A 27,491-nucleotide genomic window follows, 5' to 3' on the forward strand; every position below is an offset into this window, starting at 1 on the left:
CCTGCGCGAGAAGGGGCTTTTGTTTGGTGAGGCTAGCGTTCAGGCCTTAACCAGATCGAAAGTTCGGGAGCTCGCTGCAAAGGCGGTAGTTGCGGGGCCGACGTTGTCGAACAATGAGAAAGGGTCAGAGGCGCAGCAAGCTGATATTCAGAGCACGCCCGAACTGAATAAAATTGAGCCTGTAGCGTTAAAGGCACCAGATACTGGAGAAGAAATGCCCGACACGGGAAAGTTAGAAGAGCTATCTGTAGATTTGCTCATCGCGCCTACGTCAGACGGACTTAATAGGTTGCTAAAAGTCAGCCGGTCGGCTTTGATAGCCGAGCAAAAAAAGAATGGCAGCCTAGAAAACATACGCTGCAATGTCAAGGAAGGTATCGCCAAGAAAAATGCTCGCCTTGTGGAAAGAGGTGGGGTCCTGTACCGGAAGTATCTAGACCGCAGGGGAGTGGAGTTCGATCAGCTGATCGTGCCTCAGTGCTACCGTCAGGATCTGTTGCGCTTGTCGCATGGGGGTTCGTGGTCCGGACACCTAGGAGTTAAGAAAACTAAGGACCGTCTCTTGCAAGAGTACTATTGGCCAGGGTGTTTTCGGGACGCAGACCACTTTGTGAGGACATGTGACACCTGTCAGCGGGTGGGCAAACCAGGGGACAAATCGAGGGCGCCATTGAAGTTGGTACCTATCATTACGGAGCCTTTTAGACGGCTCGTTATTGATACAGTGGGACCTCTGCCGGTAACAGCCACGGGGTACAGACACATTTTGACTGTGATCTGCCCAGCGACAAAGTTCCCTGAAGCAGTGCCGCTTAAAGAACTCAGCTCAGTTGAGATAGTCAATGCACTACTGTCCATATTTGCGTGAGTTGGTTTTCCTGCGGAAATCCAGTCAGATCAGGGCACGGTGTTTACGAGCGCTTTGACGACAGCCTTTCTCGAAAGGTGCGGGGTAAAGCTGTTACACAGCTCAGTGTACCACCCACAGTCGAATTCCGTTGAGAAGCTCCACTCCGTCATGAAGCGCGTGTTGAGAGCCTTGTGTTTTGAACAACAAACTGACTGGGAGCTGTGTCTGCCTGGGGTGATGTTTGCATTAAGGACCGCGCCGCATGCGGCTACGGGGTTTTCGCCAGCTGAGCTGGTGTACGGTCGCTCGCTGCGGTCTCCGCTTCGCATGCTTCGAGACGGATCACTGCCCTCTCCAATGGCTGCAGACTATCTCTTCCACAAATGGCCGCCTCCTGCGCTGGAGCCTCGCTTTGCAACAACATTCCTTTGAGGTGCCTTACAAAAAGGGGAGTCTCAACGGTAACGCCGATGGCTTAAGTCGAAGCCCCTAACGTAAGAATCAGCCTTAAAGTTATTTGTTACTGATGTTTTTCTTCCTGAGGCAGGATTTTGAACATATTGCTTTTGTGTAGTGTTTCAAAGTGATGACATGCTTTCTAGTGCAATTTTCCAATTTGTGGACGCGTTCTGAGTGCTGCTAGACTACTGTAAGGAACTAGGCAGTAGTATAAAAGGGGAAAGAGCCTGGCATGGCTTAGTGAGGGTTGTGCCGTGCTTGCTGACTGAGCGGCTGAGTTTCTGCGTAGTTCTAACGCTTGCTGGGAACGAGAGAACAATGGCAACTCTCCCGAAGTCACTTTGCAGTGTCCTGTGTGAACCTGAACGAGAGAACGAGGCCTTCTCTGTGCGCTGCGCTCAAGAAACGCCGAAGGACGCCCGACTTCGGTTATGAGCATCATCGAGCGACATCCCTCCGGACAGCGAATGCCGTCCCCTGAACATCGGGATCTCCTTCCCCCGGCGGGGCGGTCTGTTACGTTTCGCCTACGACGCGCGGTATAGCCGGCGCGGATGCAACGGACGCCGGGGCTTCGTTCAAAGCGGCGGACATTTTGGCCCGTTCAGCGCCGCCGATACGCCTCCCCGCCACGCGCGTCCAGGCATGTTTCAGTGCCACGTGTCTTCAAGTGTGCGTGTGTGTGTGTGTGTGCATGGTGGTGCCCACGCTTGTCAAAGCTCGGCAGCCGGGGAGAGGAGCTCCTCAAGTGTGAAGCGAGGAGGTCTGCCCGGCGCCGGCTCGGCGGATGCGTCACTACACTCGTCTCAACATGTCTCTCAGCCTGTCCGTGCCCCGCAGTCACGTGGCCTCATCCCGAGACGTTCCTCCTTCCCCTCAACTGCGAGAGTATAAAAGCAGCTGCCCCCGGACGCCAAGAGAGAGGCTCCGATTTCTTCTGTTGAGTAACGTGCTCTCCCGTCTCTCCACTTCGGTCGACCTGACCGCCCGCTCTTTTGCGATGCTAGAATAAACAAGTTGTTCTGTTACCAGTCGACTCATGCTTTGCCGGGACCTTCGGATGCTTCCAGTTGTGCCCCAGGTCGCCAGGCCAACGCTACCCTTGGGGCTTGCGACCCATTTGCAACAACGGGTGTCAGCGCCGAGATTCCAACAAGTCCGAGCCTCACGGCTGCGTCGCGCGCCCAATGCACAACCCATAGCTGTGCTTCAAGATCGGGGCTGCTTATGGCCGCCTTCCATTTGGACAACGTGGACAATGCGGGGCACCGCCAGAGCATGTGTTCTAACTTAGCTACGTCTGAACATAGCTCGCAAGTATTGGTCGATTGTGTCTCTGGATAGATTCTGTGTAACAGTGCGGGATTAAGGTACGCCCAGACCTGGCTGGTAAAATAACCTGAGTGTTAAAGTCTGCGGTCTACCTAGTTTTCTATGTGGCGGAGGATATCGTCTTCGTCCCATGTAAAAATGTTTGGTAAGTTCGTTATATGAGGGAGGGTCCCGATTGTCCACAACATCAGAGCCACGCCACCCAGTAGCTACGCGATCGACGACCCCCCGCGCCGCTCTGTGGGCACATTCGTTGAGGTTGGGCGGGGTGCCCTCGGTCTGCCCCGTGTGTGCGGGGAACCAGATAATTGTGTGCGGCTGGATGTCCTTGTCCGGCACAATCCGCAGGACCTGCTCCGATATGGTGCTCTTGGCGAACGCTTAGAGAGCCGTCTTCGAGTCACTGTAGATCGTTCTCCTTCTGTCGTCCAGCAGGAGCACGTGCTGGTAGCCGAGTTGGCTATACATGTTTACGACGATTAATATGCGGGGTCAGGGCTATCGTCACCTGCTCCGCAACCTCGGCCGACTTCGTTTGAACCGTCATGAGTTCGTGATTGTCCGATCGTGATCGATGCCCACCGCTACGAATGCCATCCCGTCGCCGTACCATGCAGCATCGACAAAACAGCATTACCGAAGCCGTGTGTGAGCCTCGCCCAGGAGAGCCTTGGCCCTAGCTCCTCTCCGACCCATGTTATGTTCGGTATGAACGTTGCGTGAAGTTGGAGCAAGAACGATGCGTTTGCGCTGTTCCCGAGGGAGACCGGATAAGCGAGACTCGATTTCCACCGCACGAACCCCCAGCCCGGCAGGATGCTGCTACCCGCTTGGTTGGTGGAAATCCTAGCGTATTGGGCCCTCTCCTGCGCTTCCGCAATCTCTTTCAGCGCGTTGTGCATGCCGGGACGCGTCAATGTTTCCAAGTTTGTGTACATGGGGAGCCCGAGGGCCCTCTCGATAGTCGTCGTGATCAATGTGTTGGGCTTGATTCACTCCAATTTTTGCCACTTGCGCATGGCTGGACGTAGGCAAAATGACACGTCACAAAGGCGTGCACCATTCTCACAAGATTGCCCTCTACAAGACCCTGCTGCCGGTCCGCAACTCTCCGAATTAGTCTGATGGCATTATCCGTTTTCTGGGCTAGTTTAGACACCGTCAGGTTATGGGAGCCGTTTGATTCGATCGTCATACCCAGGACGCAGATGTAGGCTACCCTGGGGATGATACCGCCCTCACTTGTCCATACAGTGATGTCGACATCCTCTATCGGCTTCCAACCCCGTAGCGCCATCTAAATCGCGCTCCGCGCAGTGACCGCTCTTAACGGTCTGCAGCGAAGCAAGTGTTCGTTTTCACAGCAGTGACCACATGTAACCTAGCCACTAATAGCGGAAACATATATATAAGTAGATAATCGCTGCACTCTGCCCTATTGCTCTGTTTCATCCTACTCACAGAAATACATGCCTTGCATGCGAGAAACAAAGATCCATTTCAAAATTACTAAATCGTTTTGTCATCACACCACGACAAAACCTCAACTTGCACTCCCTGTTCCTTAATGCCATGTCCGTGGGAAAGGTAGTGCAGGGATACAGGCACTTATATGGAGAAAGAGACTAGGATTGGCCATTTTTCTATCATAGCATTTGTTTTTGGCATCCGCTCTTTTTGTGAGTGCTTCTATAATGATCTTCGACCGTGAGGAACAAAATGTTCCTCCTAATGCGATGTGGTCGAGGTTAGATTGGGTAAATCCACATGGCTATTACTAGAAAGAAAAGTCAGCAGGTGAAGCCCGCTCACCGCGTCACCGCGGAGAGCGACGTAGTAGAAGGCACGCAGTTGGCCTACGCATAAATGTGACCCGAAGAAAGCGACTCGCGTGGTAGTTTCTGCGGCTGCACTCGAGAGCTTTAAGCCTGCATGTAAGCGTATCGCCGTTTATAGACAGCAGAACACCACAATAGAGAACACACACTGCAACGCTATTGGCGATACGCCTTGGCGCTTTCTAAAACTAAAATACATAAGAAGCATTTTGCTTTTGCATGGGCGCTCCCGTCAGAAAGAAACGCCACTGTTTCAGAGTTCATTATTTTGCCATCCACGTCTTCGTATCACACTCTTTATTGCAATAGCAGTCTGTAATAACACATTGATGACTAAGAATTAAATTATGGGGTTTCACGTGCCAAAACCACTATTTCGTAGTGAGGGACTCCGGAAATTTGGACCACCTGCTATTCTCTAACGTGCACCAAAAACTAAGTATACGGGTGTTTGCGCATTTCGCCCTCATTGAAATGCGTCCACCGTGGTCAGGATTCGATCCCGCGGCCTCGTGCTTGGCAGCCCAAAACCATAGCCACTAAGCAACCATGGCGGGTTATGACATCTTGTTCTCCACGTCACAATATGGGCAACAAGCGCTCATCACTCTGGCACCTCCAGTAGGCTGTTATAGCGCAAACTGTAATGCCTATGTATGCGGGTTAAATTTCTCTACCGTGCAGGTAATAAACAAAACCTTTGACTCAAGCATTCCTCCAGAAAATTTTAGTTATACTTCTTTTGTCTCGTTTTTCACCTAAAGCTGACTTCTTAGTGCGGCTTGCAAATTAAATACTACTTTTGAAGTGAACCGTATATATTATGTGTTGCACCAGTCGCCTATTGCATCAATGAGAAGATGGGTTGTTAGAGCAGCAGTATTTAAGATGTTAATATATAAGTGGCAGTCAAGAAAGTTAACAACCAAGGTCAGAGCAATTCAATGTGTATATAAAATACCCTAGGTTATCAAAAAGAAAGTGAGAGAGACAAAGAAAGTATATTTGCTTCAAATAACGGAACCAAGACTGGAAATTTACAAATGGGGCAAAAAAGTAATTCGGAAGGAACATCGGCACGATAACAGAAAGGTCAGTGTCTCGCCATCTGAGGCTCGAGCTGTCTGCTGTGGACACAAACATACAGACGCAAATATTCGCAGCATGGTCAGGCATGCATCTGCTGCAGCAAAAGTAAGGAAACTAATCACCAGGTCGAGAGTTGACTGCGTAGATATTCATCAAGCAAGGACACTAGAAAACATGTACCTTGCAGAAGCGCTGGGATTCAAAGTGCATAGAAGCGTTAACTCGTGAGCAGTCCAAATAAGCAATAGTTTAGATTACGCGCGAGTGGCGGAAGCAGGGAAGAGACTGATAAATACCGGAGTCGTTGGAGCATAGGTCCTAGAGGTAGAGGTTGTAATTAGGAGAGAAATATGAAAGAGACGTACGAAGACCGCTAGACGGCTTTGCATGTATGTTATACCTGATAATAGCTTAAAGGGACACTAAAGGGAAATATTAAGTTGAGCTAGAGTGAAAGATTAGGCTTTTGTAATGACAAGTTCATCATTCTTAGCGAGAACAGATTATTTATAAGCGAGAAAACGAAGAAATTGAGAAATAGGAGGGACGCCACCTGTCGTGCGTTGTGGTACCTCTCATAAAGTGACGTCAGAGCCTCTATTTTAATTATTGAACTACTGTTTCATGTTACACTTGAAAAGTAAATTAGATAAATTTTGGCAACAAATGAAACATGCGATAGGCCATAGTTATTTTATTGCTGCATATTACGGCCGTCGCGCTCACTCCACAGTAGTGCCGACAAGTTCTGGTTTCGCTCGGCCGCGCTGACCGCGCTCGCACTTTCGCTTGGTGAATGGCAAAGTTTCCATTTCGCGGCGTGCTGTGCTGTCCATGCTGTGTCACGAAAGTTCTTGACAGCTGTAGTTCCCAGTTCCCAGCAGCGAAATGCCGGGTCGATGTGATGTCGCGGGGTGCCCAAACGGTCCGCGTCGTCTGAACAAGGATACCGAAAGCTCCGACACCAACGTGCACTACCATGCGATCCCGCGGGGCGAACCTCTACGTTCTCGCTGGCTCAGTGCATTTCCCATGCTACAGCGGGTAGGAAAGGTGCCGATCAGACTGCATGTGTGCTCGATGCATTTCCGCCCTGAGGATTACGAACACAATTCACTTTTGAGGCTGTCAATGGACGTGCCTTTTCAGATGCGACTTCGTCGCAACGCTGTTCCGTCGATATTGCCTTCATCCCATGAAGAACAAATACCGTTGCTGCAGGACGAAAATTTCATGGTAAGTAGAGCCTCTTTTTGACGCGCATATTATTTTCCTTTCATTACTAAAACTGAGCAAGTGTGCGCAACCCTTTACGGTACTGATAGCCAGCTGCCTTTATTGACAGGCTAACGTTGATGTCTTGATCACGGAAAATGACGCCACTGGAACCTCCATTGAAAGCAACGCGGATTGCGAGCACAATTCTCTACCAAGACAGTCAATCGAAGTGCCTTTCCAAGCGCGACTGGGTTGCAACGTTGTTCCGTCGATATCGCCTTTCCCCCTTGAAGAGCAAGCACCGTTGCTGCAGGACGTAAGTTTTGTGAGTCGTGCCTTTTGACGCTGCATGCTATTTAACTTTAATCACTAAAAATCAGCAAGTGTACGCCGCCCTTCACGTTACTCATAGCCAGCTGCTTTTATTTACAGGCTAACGTCGCCGACCCGATGAATGAAAACACTGCTGGCACTTTCACCGAAAGTAACGCGGAGGTATGTGTGCGGGGTTTGTCACGGTGGTTGCAGTTGTACGCAGATGAAACGCAACACGCAGCTTAGTACACTTTCGGCACATTTCAGACGCTTCCCTCTGGTGCGAAAGACGCGGAGACGCAGACAGATTTTATGCAGATCCCCGCGAAAACAAGCAGTTTCCGCAGCGTCGGGAATGCAAAAGGAGTGCAGGCTAAACCACTGGGCACGAGCGTTGGTGAGTACACCCGAGCTGTTACCTAGCTTTTAACGAAAACTACTAATGTGATGTGTGATGGAGTCTGGGAGAACAAGTAGCAAATTTTCTCTTTTGTTTGGTAGCACCACCAAAGATATTGGACAGGCTAGTAGAACCTTGTCTACTTCAGCATGTTTGCTGGTGCTTTGTGCTATGCAAATTTAGTCAGAATTGCTGTCATTTTCCCAACTTTTCAGGAACTACGCAACACAGTGTCATTTTCTCTAAAGCTGTTGTCCTGGTTCTCTTTTATTCAGACCTTCGCATGGCGTTTCTTTGCTCTCCAGCTGTTCAGGTGAATAGAACTGTGAAGGAAATGAAATGCAAGGCACTTCAGGTGAATGTTCAGAACATACCTACGCCAAAGACATCAACTCCAATCAAGAGACGACGTACCACTTGTGTCAGGAAACCAGTCAAGCACCGGAGACGTACACCAGCAAAGGACATCAGCTACATTCCCTCGCCTGACGTGTCCCCAGTACTGCAATACCCTGACATGCATGACACAACGTACGAGCCGGAAGAATTGACTTGCACCCCAGAGGTGACATTTGATGAGTAAGTAAACATTGCATACTACTGTGCATGTTGGTGTATAAATGTTCAGATACAAAGGTGCAGTATGTATTAGTGCACTTTATGTGTTTATAGTAAAGTGATGTTTACTTGTTTATTGAAAAACAGTGTGATAGGTTATAAATGATCCAAGTATGCATGTGATGGGTGGTAACAAAAGCAAGACCTACAGATGTCTATGTCATTCCCTGGCCTGCAGTAACTAATTGCAGTGACAGATGTGAAAAAAGCTTCCGTGATTTCAGTCAAACAGTCACAAAGTCACAATTACAAAGAAGGTGTAGCAGATTGGGGTACTAGCTGTCTTCCATTTGTGCACACAGATTGCAGATAATTTCAATCCTGTGTTTACGATTATTTGATGCACAGGCGCAGCATTTAATTGACTTCAAATGAAGGCAATAAAGGGTAATTATTGCTGCTAAAAGAGAAAAGTGCTAACTTTCAGCGCAAACTTTTGACTGAGTAAGGGAGTGAATTTGTACGAGAGTGCCTGTATAAAAGCTGAGTAAGGGGCATATTTTCTTTTTCAGGTGCGATATGGATGAGGGGTGTACGCAACACAAAGACTACTTTCTTGTCTCTCGTGACAACCTGCTGACACTCCTGAACACGTGCCGCACTTGCTTGTCTACGTCCTGCACAGTGAGCCTCTCCTGTTCTGGGACACGCATCACTGCTAAGACTGAATGCCCAAGGGGACATGAGCACATGTGGGCGAGCCAGCCACTACTAGGAATGAAGCCCAAAGGCAATGTCGACTTGTCGGCTGCAATACTCTTCTCCGGTTCAAGTGTTGCTGGAACACTCAGAATGATGAGGTTGATGGGTGTTCAAGTCATCAGTGATCAAACATTCTTCAGTTACCAGAAGGCATATCTTTTTCCAGCTGTCACTGCAGTAAGCATTTTGTTTCAACTTTCCTGAATATGTAGCTAGCCACATATTGAACAACGGCCCAATATCTCGGGAGCAGCTAGAAGTAGTGTCATATTGGCCCTTTGTTTAACCATTCACTCCAATGGCAGAATGTTGGGCTGCAAAATATTTGTAAGCTGTTATGGCTCGTGATTAGCATATAAAACTGCTAACCTGCTTTCTTTTCGTGCAACAAATCTATATGCCAACATAATTTTCAAAATTTGGTGTAGCTAATTTGAGGCAGGCATGCTCAGTGCACAAGCAATCGCATAAGACTAGCATTCCGAGAGTAGTTTCTAAAGCTTTATCATTACTAAAACCAAATAACAGAATGAAGCAAGCATTTCAAATTTTTCAGGCATTTTTATTGTGCATAAGAAAGCAAACAAAGGACATAAATACAGAAAATATGCCTGGCATGCGAAGGAAATGGTTCCAAGAACAGACACTGGCATTATTCTAAGCAGCCTGTAAGTTCATCTTACATCTTCACTAGCACACAATGCATGCAGCTGCAGAAATTGTAGCATCTAATTTCAGGAAACCCATAATGGAACTGTAAGGAAAGGTGCTGCATTGTGCTGTATTTGTAGATAGCATTTTTGTAAAATTCTTGGCTTATGCATTGAAGAAAAAAGTTGCTTAGAAGTAGAGAAAGTGGAAGGTGAATTTCTGAATTTTGTGGCTCATATGCAGTACCGAAGATTCCGTAGCGATTATGATAATTTCAATGTAGTTTCATTTACTTGCATTCATTTTAATGCTGCTAATGTCTGCAAAGCTTTGCTACACTAACTCAACATTTTTTAACATAATCTGTTCCTTTTGCATCCACCGACAAGAGGTTTAGGGCTGAATGTCTTCAAAATCTGTCGCGTTATGTGGGAATCGGAATGATGTTGCAACCTGTTCCTCATTTTTGCATATCATACTGAATAAAATACAAAACACAAATACAATTCTCAAAGGTTACTTTCAGTTTTTAGCCAAGGTCTTGTGTTAGCATGTTCTGTACGTCAGTGTTTATGTTGCTCTGTGTGTCTAGGCAGAGCTTACATGTGGGTGGTGCACAATATTTTGTAATTGCAACTATCTTTTTCATTCTGATTGTTATCAGACATAAACCGTGTGCACATAACTGTACACGTAGCACCTGGAGCAGATCAAAACTCAGGACAGAGTCCAAATTTCTCGTAGGTCTGGGATGAGCACCAGAAAGGACTTCTGGCAGCAGCTGGTGACAGCAGCTTGGAGCTCTGCGGGGACGGGCGCTGTGACTCACCAGGCCACAGTGCCAAGTACTTGACATACTCGTTCTTGTGTCCTGGCACGGGAAAGATAATACACACTGAGCAAATTCAAGTCAAAGAAGTAAGTAGAAAAAAAAAACTACCGAGCATCATTCGACATATTTGATTATTGCTATTTTTCAAGCATCGTGCAATGATTGTTACATGTTTATCAAGCGAATAAAGGGAAAATCAGACATCCACCCGTTCGTAGCAATTGCTACAAAGGAAACCCATACGGGTTTCTCGAAAGAAAAGCCTCATAGTTGAAAAAAAAAGGAACGGGTGGATGTCTGATTTTCCCTTTATTCATTACTTCTCTCCACCTTGCGGGTTTCCGCAGAACTACTACGTCAAAATGTTTATCAAGCATTCCAGGAAGCATGAGTCAATCGCATACATGCCTCAGTATTCTTTTTTAGCTTATCAATGCACAGGCGAGCGTGTACACGCTGTATTTAGAAGGCCCATCCTTCCCTGTAACGAAACCTTTCATAATTCCCACACCCTTGACGATTTACTCACATACTCCTGAATTCATCTGGACACAATGGGCCTTGTGTGCTAGAAGATAGTGCCACAGCGATTTGACTGTGTGATATTCTTGTGCTAGTGCGATGGTTCCAACTTACGGTAGTCGAGGTGGGCTGTGGGATTGAGGAGCGTTTTAAGAATATGGGGCAAGATGCTTTATTTGCACAGCTTCACTTCATGCAATTATGTATCCTGTGCACATACAATTTTTTTGTCTTCCAGAGTGCCCAAATTCAGGCGAGCTCACAAATGGAGAAAGAGGGCCTCATCAGAGGTCTTCAATTTCTCTGTGACCAGGGCATCTCCATAAGGTCCCTGACAACAGACCGCCATACAGCAATAAAGAAATACATGAGGCTGCATTGCCCGGCCACCAAACACCAATTTGACGTCTGGCACGTTGCAAAAGGTAGTTATGAAGGGAACTAACGTATTTACTACTGCTAGTAAAATACCTAATGTTGGTTAATAGCCGCAAAGCAACTCCTGACTAGCACTTAGCATTTATTAAAGAAGAATGCATCTTACGTCATCATACTTCAAACATTTGCATTGAAGGGACTGTTTACCACAGGATCAGGTCTTTGGATTGTAGCGGGAATGATAATATTGTGTGTCACATTGATGGAAACAGCAAACTTGTATCTTATAAGCTAGGAATTCTATTTCTTATCTGGCTCCGAGAGTGGTGCGAAAATTAAGTGTTTCTCGACGGTGAAACAGTGCAACCAATGTGAGCACCATTATGCCACCAAAAAGCTGTGCAGAGAGAGTTATTTTGCTTGGATACATTATTTTATTGTCTAAAATTGTATTTTAAGTGCCTCTGCTAACTTTTCTTTGCATGAGAGATTGATTTCTTGTTTTCAAAGTAGTGCATGTTGAAAGTGGCACTACTATCGTGCAGACAAGAATGGTGCACCAATGGGTCTTCAACTATGCCCCCATGACATTGTGACATGCAGCAGTGCTAGTAGCATTGTGCGAGTGATGCAAGGGTCACAGTCTTTTTCAGGTTGTTGAAAATTACAGGCATTCAGACTGTGCCTATAGAAAACATGCGATTATAGGTGGGCCAAAAGAACTTGCCACTTATGTGCTGAGGAGAGCTATTAAAGTCATTTTAGTGCTTTACACAAAGTAATACCGCAGAAACACTATGTGCTTCCGGTTTCTCACTTTTACCACCATTGCATCCACTAGCCCATTTTTCGGGCATCTATAGAGTTTTAAGAGACTATGCAAATCGAAATACATTGTTTTAAAATTCCTACTCACTTGCCAGCGAAACCATTGCACGTTTACACTTTAAATGATAAGCTTTCTATTGCATCACAAAATAGGAGGTCCTTGAAAAATGGTAGACAGTCCCTTTAGCTATGAAGGAACTAGTACCTTGATATGAAAAAGCTACACACTTATTTGAGGCTACACTACCAGAAATAGTGCGCAGAAAGATCTTTCAGTGCACTGTATTCCAATTCCATTCTGTACTAATGCTTCGAGCTAGTCTTCTTCATCTACCTACAGTTGAAGTTTACACGAGATGGACTAACAAATTATGGCGCAAATTTTTTCCAGGCATCAGAAGAAAATTGACAGCTGCTTCACGGAAGGCTAGATGCAGGGAGCTGTTGAGCTGGATACAACCCATTGTGAACCATCTGTACTGGTGCGCATGTGCTTGCGGAGGAAATGGAGATTTACTAGTGGCGACATGGACAAGCCTCCTAAACCACATAGCTGACATTCATGATGGTCACGGCAACCTCTATCCCCGCTGCCTCCATGGACCATCCAGCAGAGTGTCATGGCTCAAAATTGGTAAATACAAGTAATCTGCCAGTTTAAGTGGCACTGCATTTTGTGCAGTGTAATTACATCGTCGATCAGTTGAGATTGAGAACCTTTTGCACAATTAATCAAATTTAGCACAATGCGCATTGTCCGTCTATACTTGTGATGAAGGGAACAATACATATATGTCCTATCTTTTCCCACATTAGACTCTCCAGCGCACAAACAAGTCAGAGCCATTGTCATGGCCCCAGTGCTTCTCAAAGACATCCGACAGCTCTCGCCAGACACGCAGACATACAGCCTGGAATCTTTCCATAGTGTCCTGAACGGCTATGCTCCTAAGTCTACCGCATACACATATGAGGGAATGAAGGCTCGGTAAGCATGCATGCGTTATTAATTTTTCAGGCAGACAAGTACTTCCTAAAAAATTTTGCGAAGTACTGCTGAGAATTAAACCTTGTGGGAAAACTTGAATTTCCAGAACACTGATTGCTGCCCTCCATTTCAATGAAAATGCCAACAAAGAGCAAGCAACAACAAAGGATGGAACACAGCAATGGCACAGCAAGACATCCAAGGCCAGACATAGCATGATGACTGTGTGTCCACTCAAGATGGCTGCTACATTTGGCAAGTTTAACTGTGTCACGTCCGTCTTTCAGTTAGCAGTTCTGCTCTACAAGTGCTCAGCAAAACTACACCTCATGTTGCATTTACAAGCTATTCACAAGCTAGTGTTGTAAGGAGCAGAGCACTGCAGATTGTGGCAGAACAATCTTTTTTTCTCGTAGGGTGGTTATAGAGTCAGGATAACGGCATGTACTGCATTCGTTGCATATTCAAGCATCGTGCAACACTTTTTGAAGTAACTGCGATCGGGATGCACAGACAGCTTTTTCTCCCAATAATACATTTTACCACAAGTAGACATTATCTTTACAGCTAGGCTCAATGCAGAAAAGCCAAAGTTCTTGCTACTTTGACACATGACTGGCAAATCACACTCTCAGCGACAGACAAGGAGCAAAGCTTCACATGATGCATTAATTATAGAATGTTGCTTTTACTTATCTGTCCCCAGATCAGGTGACCTCTCCAGATATTTGCTATAGCATTAAAATAAAATGCAGCACTGATGTTACCTGGTTTGTTCTACTTTCAGATTATGTGCAAGATCTACAAAACAAGGTGACCGAGCTTTGCATCGAGCACCCGTCATTTCCAGAAGCACTAGCCCAGGCACCAGAAAAAATTGCACCAGTATTTGTGCCACAGAACGAACCTAGGCCCTCCAAAACTGAGCTCATAGCGGCACACAAGGCACGGTTTTTGAAGTTTTGATACATGTAGAGCAGACAAGCAACTGGTGGAGTTATCAAAAACCAATTGTTCGAAGGCTACACCAGTAAATTGGAAAAGCAAAGACATAAACTTCATGCTCGAAAGGGTTTGTGCTGTACTGAAGCGTGGGAAAGAACAAACCAAGTCGCATAGATTGTCTCTGCAACTGATGCTGCATGCGTGCAAGGACACCATAAGGTTTCTGCCGACTGGCACGGCTGATGACAAGCTCAAGAACATCATAAGTCAAGCAGAAGACACTTGTTGACATGCACATCATGCTGGGAAAGCTTTGTGCTACACTAAAGTGTAGGAGTGAGGGAGCCGAGTGGCATAGGTTGTCACTACAACTGATGCGGCATGGCCACAAAAGTACCATAAGGCTGTTTCTGGGTTCAACAGATAATGACTAGTTTGACATCATCTTAAATCATGGACAAGACACTTGGTGACATGTGCATCATGTGGGAGGTGTAACAGGCTGACGAATAAATGCAATACTGACCCTTGTAGGTACGCATTCAACTGGAAACAGTGTTTCACGTTCAGCGTGCCAACATTCAAAAGAAAAAACTAAAGTGCATTGCAAGTGGCTCTCCTGCTGCTGCTTGCAATGGTATGGCTGACTGTGATCATCAAATTTTATTCACACAAGCTTTGGGAAGAACCTCAGAGAAAAAGCTACAGTCAGTAGCTTGACTAGGTCTGGGGTCCCTGGTGATGACATGGGAGGCAGGAAATAAAACATGAGCAAAATGGAATGGACACACAAGTGGAACATCGCATTACGTAGTGTTTCCATGCACATATGCACTAAAGAAACTATGAACAGAACTGTACATCAGGAACCATATCATAAAGACCAATTACAGATGGTTGTTAAATATTTGACGTGGCAGGTAAACATATTCAAAAAGCAAAGAACATGTCCTGGCCCAGCTAAAAAATTAATTGCTCAATATGACAGCAGTTTCACTGTCCCATTATATGATAGGAATATATTTGGCAAAGGATGCAAATGAACTCGGCATACCTCTAAAGCTTTCTGTATGGGTAGCAGAAAAGGGCCCATCTCGCTGCACACAGGCACTCAAGCTCGCTTAAGTTGGGAAGCACTTGACAGCGTCCGCAGTCGCACCTGGAAAGCAGAAACACATTTTGAATTAGGCAGCAGTGTTGAGTTGTAACCTTGCAGCCAAGTAGCCTTAGAAGCTACTCGACGCGCTAACGCGATGTAACCTAAATGCTTCCGCAACGTCCACAATGCTTGCTTTAGCAGTACTCGCAGATGCACTCTGAGAAAGTCAACGTGCACTATGTTTTACGTGTAGCTAAGGCGGTAAATCGTCTCTCGCGCACTTTAGAAAAGCTAACAAATACTACGCCCGCCAGAGGAATAAAAATGTTTTATCAGCGCGCGAGGTACGGAGCTTAGTCGAACAGGAGTTGACAGTTCACACGGGCGTTTCGGTCGCAATCGAGCCCGATTAGAAAAGAATTCTTCCAGCGTGATTGAGAGTGATCGCTGCTATACGGTCCAACGATTCGGGCTGAGTTGGCTGAGCTCACAGAAAGTAAGAGCACGGACCTAGTCCAACCATTCGATCGCAATGGAAGAGTAGCGATTGAGGGGATCCGGATCAAGCACCATCGCGATCGAATGTCCGTGTGCGCGTATCTGATACTTTTGTAATTTATGAGACAAGCATTTAGGAAGAGTCGTACGTACCACTTGGTGCTTGGCAGATGCGTCTGAAGGCGTGCGCCACTTTCAGCTTCCTTGCCTGACGAACAACTTGAGGCGGTGTCGTCGTGCGGCGATCTTGACCCTCTCTGTCTTTAAAGCTCTCCTACACTCGTTTCCGCCGACCAGGTTAAAAATGCAGCGATGGCGCGTGTATGGAGGGCCTTTACCTGTCCTGATAATCCTGCGGAGCTCCATCGTGTGCTGCAGCGCTCGAAGCGCGAGCCCGCAAGAGCACTTGGCGTTTTTCTTCGCTTCAGTCGCTGAAGTGTAACACGACGTACTCAGCTAGAATTCCATTACGCGCACTACATCTAAACACGTTCTAGAATAACGCCGTTCGGAGGAATATGTAACACAGGCTCACATGCTATCGTAGGCTCCACGCACACAGGAACGCCATTTCAGCTGTTGCGCGGTTACGGCTTGACTTGACTCGCCAGCGGTGAAATCCACAAAACGAGCCGGTGAAATCCGCAAACTGCAGCGCTCCCTCTCGGACGCCCGCTGATTCACAGAAAGCGGAAGCAGAGACGGTGACGTCAGGTCCTCGATTTTGGCGCGGGTGATTCAAATTGAGCAGCGGCACCAGGGACTTTCAGTGGAAGTTTTAGATGCAACAAATTCGTTTATTGGCGCGCAGAAAGTGGCGATAGACTCCTACACAGATAATATATCAATATAACCAAACTTAATATTTTCCTTTAGTGTCCCTTTAAGAAGGCTAGTGAATATTTGTCACCGCCCATCCCTCCATTTCGTATAGAAATAACAGGCATCATCATAATAATTATCATCATTACCGTCGTCATAATCCTGCCTGCTTGCTGCTATTTCTGTTCCTTGCATTAACGCCACCTTCCTTACTTGTGTGCGCAGTTATTATATCCGCACTTTGAGCACCGGTATGCACATAAATGTGAAGGGCGTACTTGGCCCCAAACCGAGAAGTTAGGAGCAATATGCATATCTCTAACTGCGCCATGTCGCCGTTGGAAAATGAAAGCGTGTATGGGCAACCAGCGCTAAAGTTCCGCCTGCCAGCAGCAGCCCCATACAACACACAGCATAGAAAGGGCAGGAAACAGTCTTCGACAGCACATGCTGCGAATTCGCGTCACTAAATTAACCGCTTATCTTCAGGCACATGTGCGTAAACTCCGGACCTGACTGGGCAACGACCTCCTATGGCATACCGTAACGGATGTGGGTGGCGAGATGAACAAGCGATCATTATACAGAGCAATGTGGTTTACTCATTCCGCGGTGGCCTATGAGTGTAGGCGAATCACTACTAAATTTTATCTTTTCATAAATTCAGTTTTGAAACTAGCAATGAGTCAGGGCAAAATTCTCTAGTTAGATTTACTTCAAGACGGATTAATTTAAACAGCAATAAAAAGCAAAGCGATGTCGGTGCTTACCCTTCTTGGGATACAAGGTGGATATAGTCGAAGTGGTCGGTTCGTTTAACAAAGCGTACACACGTCTCCTGCTGGATATGTTCCATTGCACCTTTGATTATTTCCATATTTTCAGGTGTGACTGTGAGAGAAGAAACAGTATGGCTATGCCGGTTAGATCTATGAATTGCTTTCAAACGACATCACACTTTTTTTTGCAATAGGTCAGGATGTCTCGGAAGCACTCAAGGCCAAAAGACAATTGCCGAGACAAACCATCTCACGGTTCTATTGTGATATGCGCGCGTAAATCGATGAACATTAAAAGAACTTTCCTATGCAGCGTAAAAAATGAGGGGGATCAATGAGTATTCATGCAATAGTAATTCGTTAGCATTAGTTTACACCTTTTCGGCCCTTTTGCACGTTCCCGTCTTGCGCGGAGTGCTGAGATAACCACTGACTAAATGTTTAAAATGAATGCTTGCGCTTTCTTTATACGGAGCATGTCGGGCATATCGGACGACCATGGGCCATCTACTCTCAATTCTAGAGAGGGGCCCCTGCGCAGGGCCATTACCATGGCCTTGAAGTCCGTAAAGTGGCAGGTAAGGTACCTTACGGATACTATGGCAGATTCGTTGTGAAAGACTATGTCGATGCACGAGCTTAGCTCGGTGGAGACGGACCGCCCACGGGGCTTGGCAAGACAAAGGTCGACGCTTTCATCGAGCTCTTGAACGAACTTTCGGAGCTTCTTGATGTCTTGGTTGAACGACGGTCGGACGTCTTCATGACATAGCCTCGGCATTTTTCGGTCGGCGTTATAGTACAGCATCACTCCTACCACTCGAAGAAAGCGCGGCACCCATCGTTAATTTGAACTATACTATAGACCGTTTCATCGGGCCAGGAGGATAGGGCGCGCGGAGAGCCTTTCCTCCTCTCTGGCTTGGGCGATCCGGCGCGGCCTTGCTTGAAAATATTGCTGTCGCGTGCTGCGGAACGATTTCGAGATGTTTTAGATCCTACTTTGTGAAAATTACGCCATGTTCGTTCATATAAGGTCGTCAGGGAAGCCTTTCAGTGCATCAGTAACCATACTGTAGGCAGAAATATGTCTTGGGGGCGCAAAAATGTGACGCGCATAATCAGTCGCGGTGCGTCTATGTGCTGTTTAGTATTTTGCTTATATCAATTTTATTTAAACAAAGAAAACCGGCGTCTCTGTATTACCAGCATTAAATGCTAAATCAGCTCACTGTCTGATCGATTGGCGCACGGAATAAAACATAAAACATAAGAGCGCATGCTCGTGCACGGCCAACCTAAGGCAACCATGAAACATCTGAGCGGCAGGCGCTATCAAATATTTGTGATACACTGGCATCGTTCTCACGCATTTCAAGTCTAGTATGGTTGAAATTACCATATGTCTGCGCTAGCCTTGCTGCATGAGGCCCATGGCGCTGCTGAACACAGAGATCACTTTGGTTGGTGAGCCAGCACCATACATATATAAGCTGTGCGCTTCGGCATTGCGTTTTTGGCCTGTATACAGCCATATTATATGAGAGGGCTCGCATAAAAAGAATGCGATGGCTATTTTTGAGCGCAAAATTTCCGTAATACGTGTGAGCGCGTCGTAGAGAACTGAAACACAACCGAAAAAAGAATTGTTTATCATCCTCTTTCTCTAAAAAGCTACAGAAAACGGGCTAACGCCGCACAACGTTTATACATATATAACCACTGATGCCGTATGCTTGGACCATGCGCTATATAGAACAAGGATATCTGTAACCCAGCACCTACTACTGCTTAGGACGCTCGTGCAGTTTGTAAACGGTCGCTTTGCTGGACAAGCTTAATTCAGACTGTAAGGTATGCTGCTCTTACTAGACAAAGTTATTTTATTCTTGTTTGGAAACCTCATCCATCCAACCAAGTAGTCACGCAATGTAACCTGCAGCGAACAGTTTGAACGTTTGTCAAAGTATAACAGCACAGCTCCTATCGTAGCAGAACGGTACCCACGCTGTTACGATCGTCGCGTATGTTTCATGGCTCATAAACCGCAGCTTAGAAATAGAGGATAATACTGCAACAAGGTCACATTAGTGATTGGAACATTCAGAAATACACAATTGAGTTCCGAGGCTGATTGTAGGCTCAAATATGCGCGCGCACATCGCGCTGCGTGTTCCGTCCACCTCAACGCCAGCAGGAATTCCGGCCATGACGCCTTAAACCACTTCAGCACGTCTCACACAACCGCTTACCACGTAGAAGACGCACGTCATACTAAACAGACCGCACGACCGCGAAAACAAACGCCAGAACCTACCGCCGAGCGTATACCTGCCATGCAGAAGACCGCTTTCACCCAAGCCAGTATGGCGCTGCTCATAGGCGGCGCCTACGAAAAAACGGGGCGCGAAATGCGTCCGCTATGGACAAGAACAGCACCGAGAGCGGCGCTGCTGCGCCGGCGTTGATAAGCCTTGAGAGCGCCGCATGCGAAGAAAAGTCTATTAGCGGGTGGTACCCCTCTCCCATCTCTCGTTCGCACCGCCTTGATTGCCTCCTGCAATGCGCGTGTTTGGGCACGTTTCGTGCCGCGCGTGGTGTGTGCCTACGTGTGTGCGCGTGGACATTTCATTCGAAGGGCGATGTAGACTGTTTCAAATTTAGGGGAAAACTCGGAGCGCATTGCATTGCGATGCGGCGAGCGCTTGAGTCAGGCGGCGGCAGCAGCTCGCGCAGGCGCAGGTGCTCGAGGGGCGGAATCTTGAACGGCGTCGTCTGCTACGGCGGCGCGCGCTGGCCGCATTGTCGGGAAACGTTCTACTGTCAGTTGCAGGGCGCCGGTCTCATCGTTACTGCGTGAAATGAGCCGGTATTCTTTACTAAGCGTTGTGCGACGCCCATTGATAGGCATCGAAGGTAAGTTCATCGCTGAAAAGTGCAGGGCAGTCATAGACGACGTACTGATTCCATACATTCTTGAAGGCCCGTTTCTGGAAGGCGACTATATATTCTAACGCGATAGGTCGCCGATCCACACTGCTCGTGTTGTGCAACAACTGTTGGAAGAGCGCGCAGTCACTCTCTTGGGGTGGCCGCCTCAATCCCCGGGCCCCAACATCATTTCAAATGTCTGGGGCTAGTTGAATGTATCGCTGGCGCACCATCCCCTCTATCAGTCGCCCAAGAATAGGCTTCGATCCACCATCGTCAGCGATTGAGACGTGCTGCGAATGAACACATCCCTGATCAAGTCATTCTACACTTCACTGCCTTCCAGGATGAACGCTGTCGTCGCTGCCGCTGGGGACATGACGAGATACTAACTGAAGTTCCGAGCGTGAGGTGTCAGTCCAATTCCCCGCCGGCGGGCAGGGTCTGTCTGGTGTAGTGAATGATTGTCGAAAAAAATCACTTGCAGCTCATTGTCTTAACCTAACACATTCCTTTAATCGTATCCGTTTGTTTCATCGTGTTCGACCCCCATAGTTATCATTGTTGAGTGCTTTGTTTTGCTTTCGAGTCAAACAAAGACTGAGCACGTTGCGCGCACATCTTGGTGCGTCTTGTCGCTGCTTATTACGGTAGCACACACAGTGAAGAAATATACGTGCACGCGGTAAATACCCCGGCCTTTCGAAAGAACAAACGAAGCATGCTGTCAAAAGAAGTTTGTGGAACTCCATTATCGCCAATGAAGGCTCAGAGTTTGGCGACGCACAACGTTTAGTAAAGAATATCAGCTCAGTTCCCGCAGTACCGATGAAATCGGTACACTGCCCCTGACTGTAGCGCGCTTCCTGACAATGCGGCCAGCGCGCGCGCCGCCGTAACAGACGACGCAGATCACGACTCCGCCCCTCGAGCGGAACGATTTCGTCTGCAACGGGTGTAGGTCCTACACCCGTTGGAGATGAAATCATTCCGCCAGGGGAGAAACGAGCGCTGGCGTCTAGGATGAAATAGTGTTCCTGTATATGCTCCCGCAGGGAGCAGAGTTGCGCATAGTACCGCCGCCGTGATCCATCTCTGCAGCGAAGCCACTCCTCGCGCGCGCAGGAGCCAAATGCCGCGCGGTGTTCCGCCTTTTTCTCTGGTGGTCGCGAGCTACAAGCGCCAATTGTTCGCAGGCGCTTAGCAAAGGGCACTTGTTAATACAGGCTACGCTCGAACGAGTCATTCGTGCAGCCGGAGGGGGTGGGCTTCCAACCAACCGAAACTTTGTATGTACCTATGTAAACACGCATATACAAACACACACACGAACGTACAAATATGGGGTGGGACCGCCTTCGATTCCCCAAAATAAAATACTCCCGTGGCTCGAACAGCTCCAAAGTTCGCTCGCAAACGCGCAGTACGTTGCCACAAACAGCGGTGCAATGATTTTCAGCATGCATATGGCATGGTCAGAAAGCATGCATATCTTTGGTCAGAATAGCATGGTCAGAATAGCATGCATAGCATGGTCAGAAAGCATGCATTTCAGCATGCATATCTTATCATGGTCAGAAAGCAAGAAATGTTTTAAAGAGTGTTTAAAACTTCACACACGTAAGGTGGACACTTAGCGCATTTTGGCTGCCGAAACCAGCCGATTAATGACCGTCGCCAAGAGAGCTATCGTGCCTGCAGTTATGTCAGTGACCGTTAACAGAGCGCCATTTATCACTAACCATCGTTCACAACAGCTGCACGTTTTCGATACATGCGGTGCAGACACAGATTTAAGCGCATTTCAAATGTTGACATGTGCACATTTTAAGCAAAGCTTACTTTTATTTACTATTACTATTTAGTAGTACTTACTATTTAGTAGTGCTTACTATTTAGTAGCAGCAAATCTGCAAATAGAAAAAGATTCAAGATGCAAGAGCTTCTAGCTGCTCCTCTGAACGCACGATCGACGGTCCACTGATTGCACTGGCGATGGTACTGACGGAAACGACGAGTTCGCATGAGTCGGCGATGTGCCCGTAAAGTTGGCTTCGCAGCGGCGCGGATCATTTGACGTCATTTTTCGCGCTCGGCCAATAGCGGTGCGAGCGGCGCCGGAAAAGGTATGCGCAACTCTGCTCCCTGCGGGAGCATATACAGGAACACTAGGATGAAACTTGGCGTGCGGTCGTCCATAGACTGACACGCCCAGAGAGAAGAGATCGGACTTTAGAGCAACCGGCGAGCAGCCGAGCGCCGGTGAAACTGAGTCTTCATTGTACGTGCTTTTCAAAACTAGGAGGCCTGCGCCGCAAACGTAAACATCCGCTCGTTGTGCAGAGCTGAGCGCCGGTGAAACTGAGTCTTCATTGTACGTGCTTTTCATGCCGAGGAGGCCGGCGCCGCAAACGTAAACAACCGCTCGTTGTGCAGATGTTCACGGCGGCGGCGCCGAAACCCTCGTAGATACAAAGGTCGCTGTTGTCGCGCTGGTGCACAGGACGCGTCTTTACTCACGGGGCGGGGTGCTGATGGGGGAGAATCGGGCAGGGAACGAGTGGGGAGTGCATGAGAAACACACAAGTTTGCCAGGTCGATTGCAATCACGTTTTCACGGCCGTTCACAGAAACAGTAAAAGTCTTTTCTCCGCGCTGTAGCACTTCGAACGGGCCGTCATACGGTGCCGTGAGGGCGGGCCCGATTCCTTCGCGGCGCAAGAAAACGTGAGTTGAGGCAGCTAGGTATTTGCTTACGAAAACGTCGTAAGTGGAGGGCTGTCGCAAGCGCTCAAAGAGCGACCGAAGTTGCTCAACGTAGGCATGAGGCGAGATGTTGGGGACCGCAGGTGGCGCGAAGAATTCACCGGGTAGACGTAGTGTCGTCCCGTAGACCATTTCGGCAGCACTACACCCGAGGTCCTCTTTTATCGCCGACCGAATACCTAGTACAACTAGCGGCAGGTCGTTGACCCATGAAGCTCGAGCGTCGCGGGCGATGAGGGCGGCTTTCAACTGGCGGTGAAGCCTTTCCACCATTCCATTTGCTAACGGATGGTATGCAGTTGTGTAGATGTGGCGGATAACGAGGATGCTAGTTAACGCTCCGAAGAGCTCACTTTCAAACTGTCGTCCGCGGTCGGTTGTTACCACGCTGGGGCAGCCGAAACGAGATATCCAACCGGCTACAAAAACGGACGCCACGGTGGACGCCGTAATATCGTGTACGGGAAACGCTTCAGGCCAGTGCGTGTAGCGGTCAACGCAGGTGAGGATGTATCGTTTACCACGCGATGAAGGCAGCCGACCGACAATGTCGATGTGAACGTGGTCAAAGCGAGAGTCAAGCGGACGGAATGGTTGAAGTGGTGACTTGGTGTGGTGTGTCGTTTTTGCACGTTGGCAGCGCTGACATTCTCGAGCCCAGCGGCGGACATCTGCGTTGATGCCTTGCCACACATAACCGGAGGTGATGAGGCGCTGAGTGGCACGAACACCAGGATGGCTCGAGTCGTGTAGCTTGCCAAAAACTTGACGACGGTGCGAGGAAGGCACAAATGGACGGGACAGCCTGTTGACATGTGGCAGACGATCGCAACGGAGGAGAACGGTAGTGGCACCTCAGCAAACGAGAGAGATCTGGACCCTGGACGCAGGTCGTTCTCAAAATGTTGTGCCTCTGCGATGATGTCGAAGTGCACGGCAGCAGTGGAAAACACGTCGACACGTGAGAGGGCATCGGCAGCCGCATTAGCGTACCTCGATGTACCGTAGGTCCACAGTGAATTCGGAGATAAAACGCAGGTGCCGAATTTGCCGGGACGTGTGTGTGCTGTGGTTTCCGCGGAAAGCGAATGTCAGTGGCTTATGATCCGTCAGTACGTGGAACACGGTACCTTCGAGAAGGTGGCGAAAATGGCGAATGCCAAGGTAGACATCCAGGAGTTCGCGGTCGAAAGTGCTGTATCGAGTTTCTGCCGGCTTCATCTTCTGCGAAAACAAACTGAGTGGACACCACGAATTCTGCTGGAATTGTTGCAGAACTGCACCAACGGCACTGGAGGAGGCGTCGGTGATGAGCCGCATGGGCGCGTCAGTTAGGGGATGCTTCTTGGCTTCTTGGAAGGCGGCGTCTGCTTCGGATGTCCACTTCAAGATCGCAGATGGTGCCTTTGGAGCCTTCAGCATGTCGGTCCAGACGTAGAATGATGCGCGCTATATTAGGCAGGAACCGACGGTGGAAGTTCAGAAGCCCGAGAAATTGGCGGAGCTTGCGAAGCGACGTTGGGCGTGGGCGTTGGGCGTTGAGCAACGTCGTACAGTCCACAAGCTGACGGGAGCGGAGGTTCACATTCAAACCGAGATGGGTAAGAAAGTCCGCACCTAGTATGGCGAAGCGCACGTCGGCGAGGATGAAAATCCACCGAAATATGCGACGCAGGCCCAGGTCAATGGTGAGGGACAGACAGACAGACAAAGAACTTTACTAATTGTCCTGAGGAACAGCGTGAGGGAACCTCCCTTTTCAGGGAGTCCCCGTAGCCGTCGCGGGCCGCACCCACGTCGGGGTAGGAAGATCGTGGTCCTCCGCCCTGTCGCAGGCCCTCTGGACAGCCCATAGTTGCTCTGAGAGGTCGTCGCTTCTAAGGGCTGCCTCCCAGTCGGTTAGAGTGGTTAGCGATGAGCTGCGTAATGCAGGGCATTGCCAGAGCATATGGAATAAGGAGCAGTACGCCTCCCCACAGTCTGGACAGTGGGGTTCTACATTAGGCGCGAAGTGACTGAATCGGTCCCTGGAGGGGAACGACCCCGTTTGTAGCATGCGAAATACCGACCATTGTGGTCTATTAAGTTTAGGGTGTGGTAGCGGAAAGGCCCGTCGAGCGAGTTGATAATGTGCCAAGATTTCATGGAAGGTGAGAAGTGAATCTCTGTACAGTCCTAAGTCGCCGCCCGTGAGTCCACCTGAACCGCCGCGGTGTGTAAGGCCTCGCGCGCAGTCATGGGCCAATTCATTGGCGTTAACAACCTCAGAGTGCACATTGATTCCCATATGGGCCGGGAACCATTTGATGCTATGAAAACCAGCAGCCTCCTCGCTGCCGAGGATGGCCGCCGCCTCCTTTGAGATCGAGCCGGAGCCGAAAGCTCGGGCTGCAGACCTGGAGTCTGTAAAGATATTGGGACGTAGAGGGTCCTTCAGTGCTATAGCTATAGCAACCTGCTCGGCTACTGTTGCAGAAACCTTCCGCACGGATGCTGAGTTAATGAGAGTGCCGTTGGAGGCAACCGAAACTACGGCATAGTGATCAGAGCGCTCGTACTGGGCGGCGTCAACAAAACATGCCAGATTCGGAGTGGCCGCAGCCGCTTTTAACAGGGAACGAGCCCTGGCTACACGGCGTCCTACATTGTATTGAGGGTGGACGTTACGTGGCATGGGATCTTCCTTGAACGAATCTCGGACCACGGGTGATAGGATCACGTTGCGCTCCGTGATTTCCTGGTGACCGCATCCAACGGATTCGAGAATGCGTCTCCCCGCTCGCGATGATGAGAGCCGTATTATTTGGGCCACTCGTTGAGCCTCGATCACCTCTGATAGGGTGTTGTGCATGCCTAGTTGCATGACACGCGCGGTGCTGGTAAAGAGTGGTAAACCCAGCACGCGCTTGATGCTTTTGCGCATGAGGGCGTCGATTTGGCCTCATCCCGTTTAGACCAGCGCAACGCGGAGGCTACATAGTTAACGTGGCTCATCAGAAACGCGTGGTAGAGTCTGAGGAGATTGCTCTCGCTTAAACCCGCCCTGCGGTTCGAGATCCTTACGATAAGCCGAAGCATATTCTCCGTCTTCGAGGTAATGCGGGCTATAGTCTGTGAGTTGCCCCCACAAGATTCCAGCGAGAGTCCGATAAGCCTGATGGTATCCACTCTGTGGATTTGTTGTCCGTCCCTCGTATAAAGGGCTATGGGAACTTGATCTGAGGATGTGGAGCACCAACCCCCCGTCGTGTGGGCCTATACAATAGAAGTTCGGACTTGGTTGGTGAAAGACTCAGGCCCGTGTCTAGTACGAAGTGTTCTGTGATGTCGAGCGCCTCTTGGAGCGCACTCTCAACTGCAGCGTCAGACCCTCCCATGCATCACACGGTAATATCATCCCCGTAGAGGGCGTGACCCGTTGCTCTTACTGTGGCCAGTCTGTCCGAGAGGCCCTTCATGGCGATGTTAAACAGTAGGGGAGAGATGACCGCCCCTTGCGGGGTGCCTCTCGCTCCCAATGTATATTCGTTGGATTTGATTTGCCCTATTTTGACAGTGGCCTTTCGACTCCTCAGGAAGGAGCTAACGTACGCATGGAATCGTGGCCCCAGGCCCAGGTCCGAGATAGCGTCTAGCACGAACCGGTGCGAGATGTTATCAAAAGCCTTGGACAAGTCTAGAGCAAGGATGCCCCGAGTGTCTCTAGTATCGTCATCAATGATTTGCCTCTTTGTAAGTAACATGACGTCCTGTGTGGAGAGTGCCGGCCGGAAGCCGACCATGTTGTGAGGGAATAACTCATTAGTTTCTATGTGCCTAGACATACGGTTGTGAATGGCATGTTCGGCCACCTTACCCGCGCAGGACGTAAGCGAGATGGGTCGCATGTTCTCCGGCGCAAGAGGGTTGCCTGGTTTCGGGATGAGCACCACTGAGGCTGTCTTCCAGGAGTCGGGGACGAGGCCCGTTTCCCAAATTTTGTTGACCTATCTGGTGAGCAGCGCAACTGATCGTTCGTCCAAGTTGCGGAGGAGCTTATTGGTGATGCCATCCGGGCCCGGTGCAGAGCGACCGTTGAGCGTTTGGAGCACCTCCCAGATTTCGGATTCCGTGAAGTGGGCGTCGAGCTCACCCACCGCTCCCCTCCGGTAACGAGAATAATCCCCGTCATCGCAGGAGCCTAGCGGGAGATACTTTTCGGCCAACTCTGGAAAAAAGACGTGCTCAGATACACCCGCCGCCTTTTGATTCTATACTATGCGATCGATGGCTAGTCTCTGATTGTTTTTGCTTTGCGAATCGTCGAGTAAGTGTTTGAGCAGGTTCCATTTGCCCCCCGTTCTCATCTGCCCATCAACCGAGGAGCACACTTCATTCCATTGTTGTTTGGACAGTTCGATGGAATGAATTTCTATTGTCCGATTGAGCTCCGTAATTTTCTTGCGAAGTCGGCGGTGGAGTCTGTGCGTTCTCCAGCGTCGCAGGATGGAGTTTTTGGCTTCTAGGAGGTGCGCAAGGCGCGCGTCTATCCGATCTACTTTTAGGTCGGTCTTAACCACCTTGGTCGCAGCTTGTACGTCCTTCTGTAGTCTTGTGAACAGACTATCGAGATTATCGTAGTCGGTCTGGTC

At 48.7% G+C, this 27,491-nt stretch overlaps 2 protein-coding genes and 2 long non-coding RNA genes across 4 annotated transcripts in view; 2 read left to right on the forward strand and 2 right to left on the reverse strand.

The window, feature by feature from the left end:
• The window catches only part of LOC140218780 (astacin-like metalloprotease toxin 5), a 122,638-nt gene that overhangs the window by 47,939 nt on the left and 47,208 nt on the right, over positions 1 to 27,491 (reverse strand). The window contains exon 4 of the mRNA XM_072288541.1: positions 17,155 to 17,275. Within this exon, the coding sequence (XP_072144642.1) occupies positions 17,155 to 17,275 (121 nt within the window). The remainder of the gene's footprint in view (positions 1 to 17,154; positions 17,276 to 27,491) is intronic.
• LOC129383344 (uncharacterized) lies at positions 5,985 to 7,806 on the forward strand. The gene is made up of 4 exons (XR_011895250.1): positions 5,985 to 6,804; positions 6,914 to 7,111; positions 7,219 to 7,281; positions 7,369 to 7,806. It is a non-coding gene; the product is annotated as an uncharacterized lncRNA (long non-coding RNA).
• LOC126526697 (uncharacterized) lies at positions 7,831 to 14,518 on the forward strand. Its single transcript, XM_050174561.3, has 8 exons — positions 7,831 to 8,080; positions 8,632 to 8,998; positions 10,217 to 10,390; positions 11,065 to 11,251; positions 12,424 to 12,666; positions 12,849 to 13,020; positions 13,127 to 13,275; positions 13,808 to 14,518. The coding sequence occupies exons 1-8, from the start codon at positions 7,836 to 7,838 to the stop codon at positions 13,984 to 13,986; spliced, it is 1,716 nt and encodes a 571-aa protein (XP_050030518.2). The 5' UTR covers positions 7,831 to 7,835; the 3' UTR covers positions 13,987 to 14,518.
• On the reverse strand, positions 9,363 to 16,149 carry LOC129383346 (uncharacterized). The gene is made up of 3 exons (XR_008611218.1): positions 15,716 to 16,149; positions 15,020 to 15,124; positions 9,363 to 10,343 (listed from the first exon to the last, which is right to left on the reverse strand). It is a non-coding gene; the product is annotated as an uncharacterized lncRNA (long non-coding RNA).

This window comes from Dermacentor andersoni, chromosome 6, assembly GCF_023375885.2.
Source record: "Dermacentor andersoni chromosome 6, qqDerAnde1_hic_scaffold, whole genome shotgun sequence".
NCBI classification, from domain to species: domain Eukaryota; kingdom Metazoa; phylum Arthropoda; class Arachnida; order Ixodida; family Ixodidae; genus Dermacentor; species Dermacentor andersoni.

Excerpts from the sequence above, each read along its gene's own strand:
- LOC126526697 (XM_050174561.3), top strand. The coding sequence starts at position 7,836 with ATGAAATGCAAGGCACTTCAGGTGAATGTTCAGAACATACCTACGCCA. Across the intron at positions 10,391-11,064 it reads AGCAAATTCAAGTCAAAGAA|AGTGCCCAAATTCAGGCGAG; the intron begins GTAAGTAGAAAA and ends TTTGTCTTCCAG. Across the intron at positions 11,252-12,423 it reads CGTCTGGCACGTTGCAAAAG|GCATCAGAAGAAAATTGACA; the intron begins GTAGTTATGAAG and ends AATTTTTTCCAG.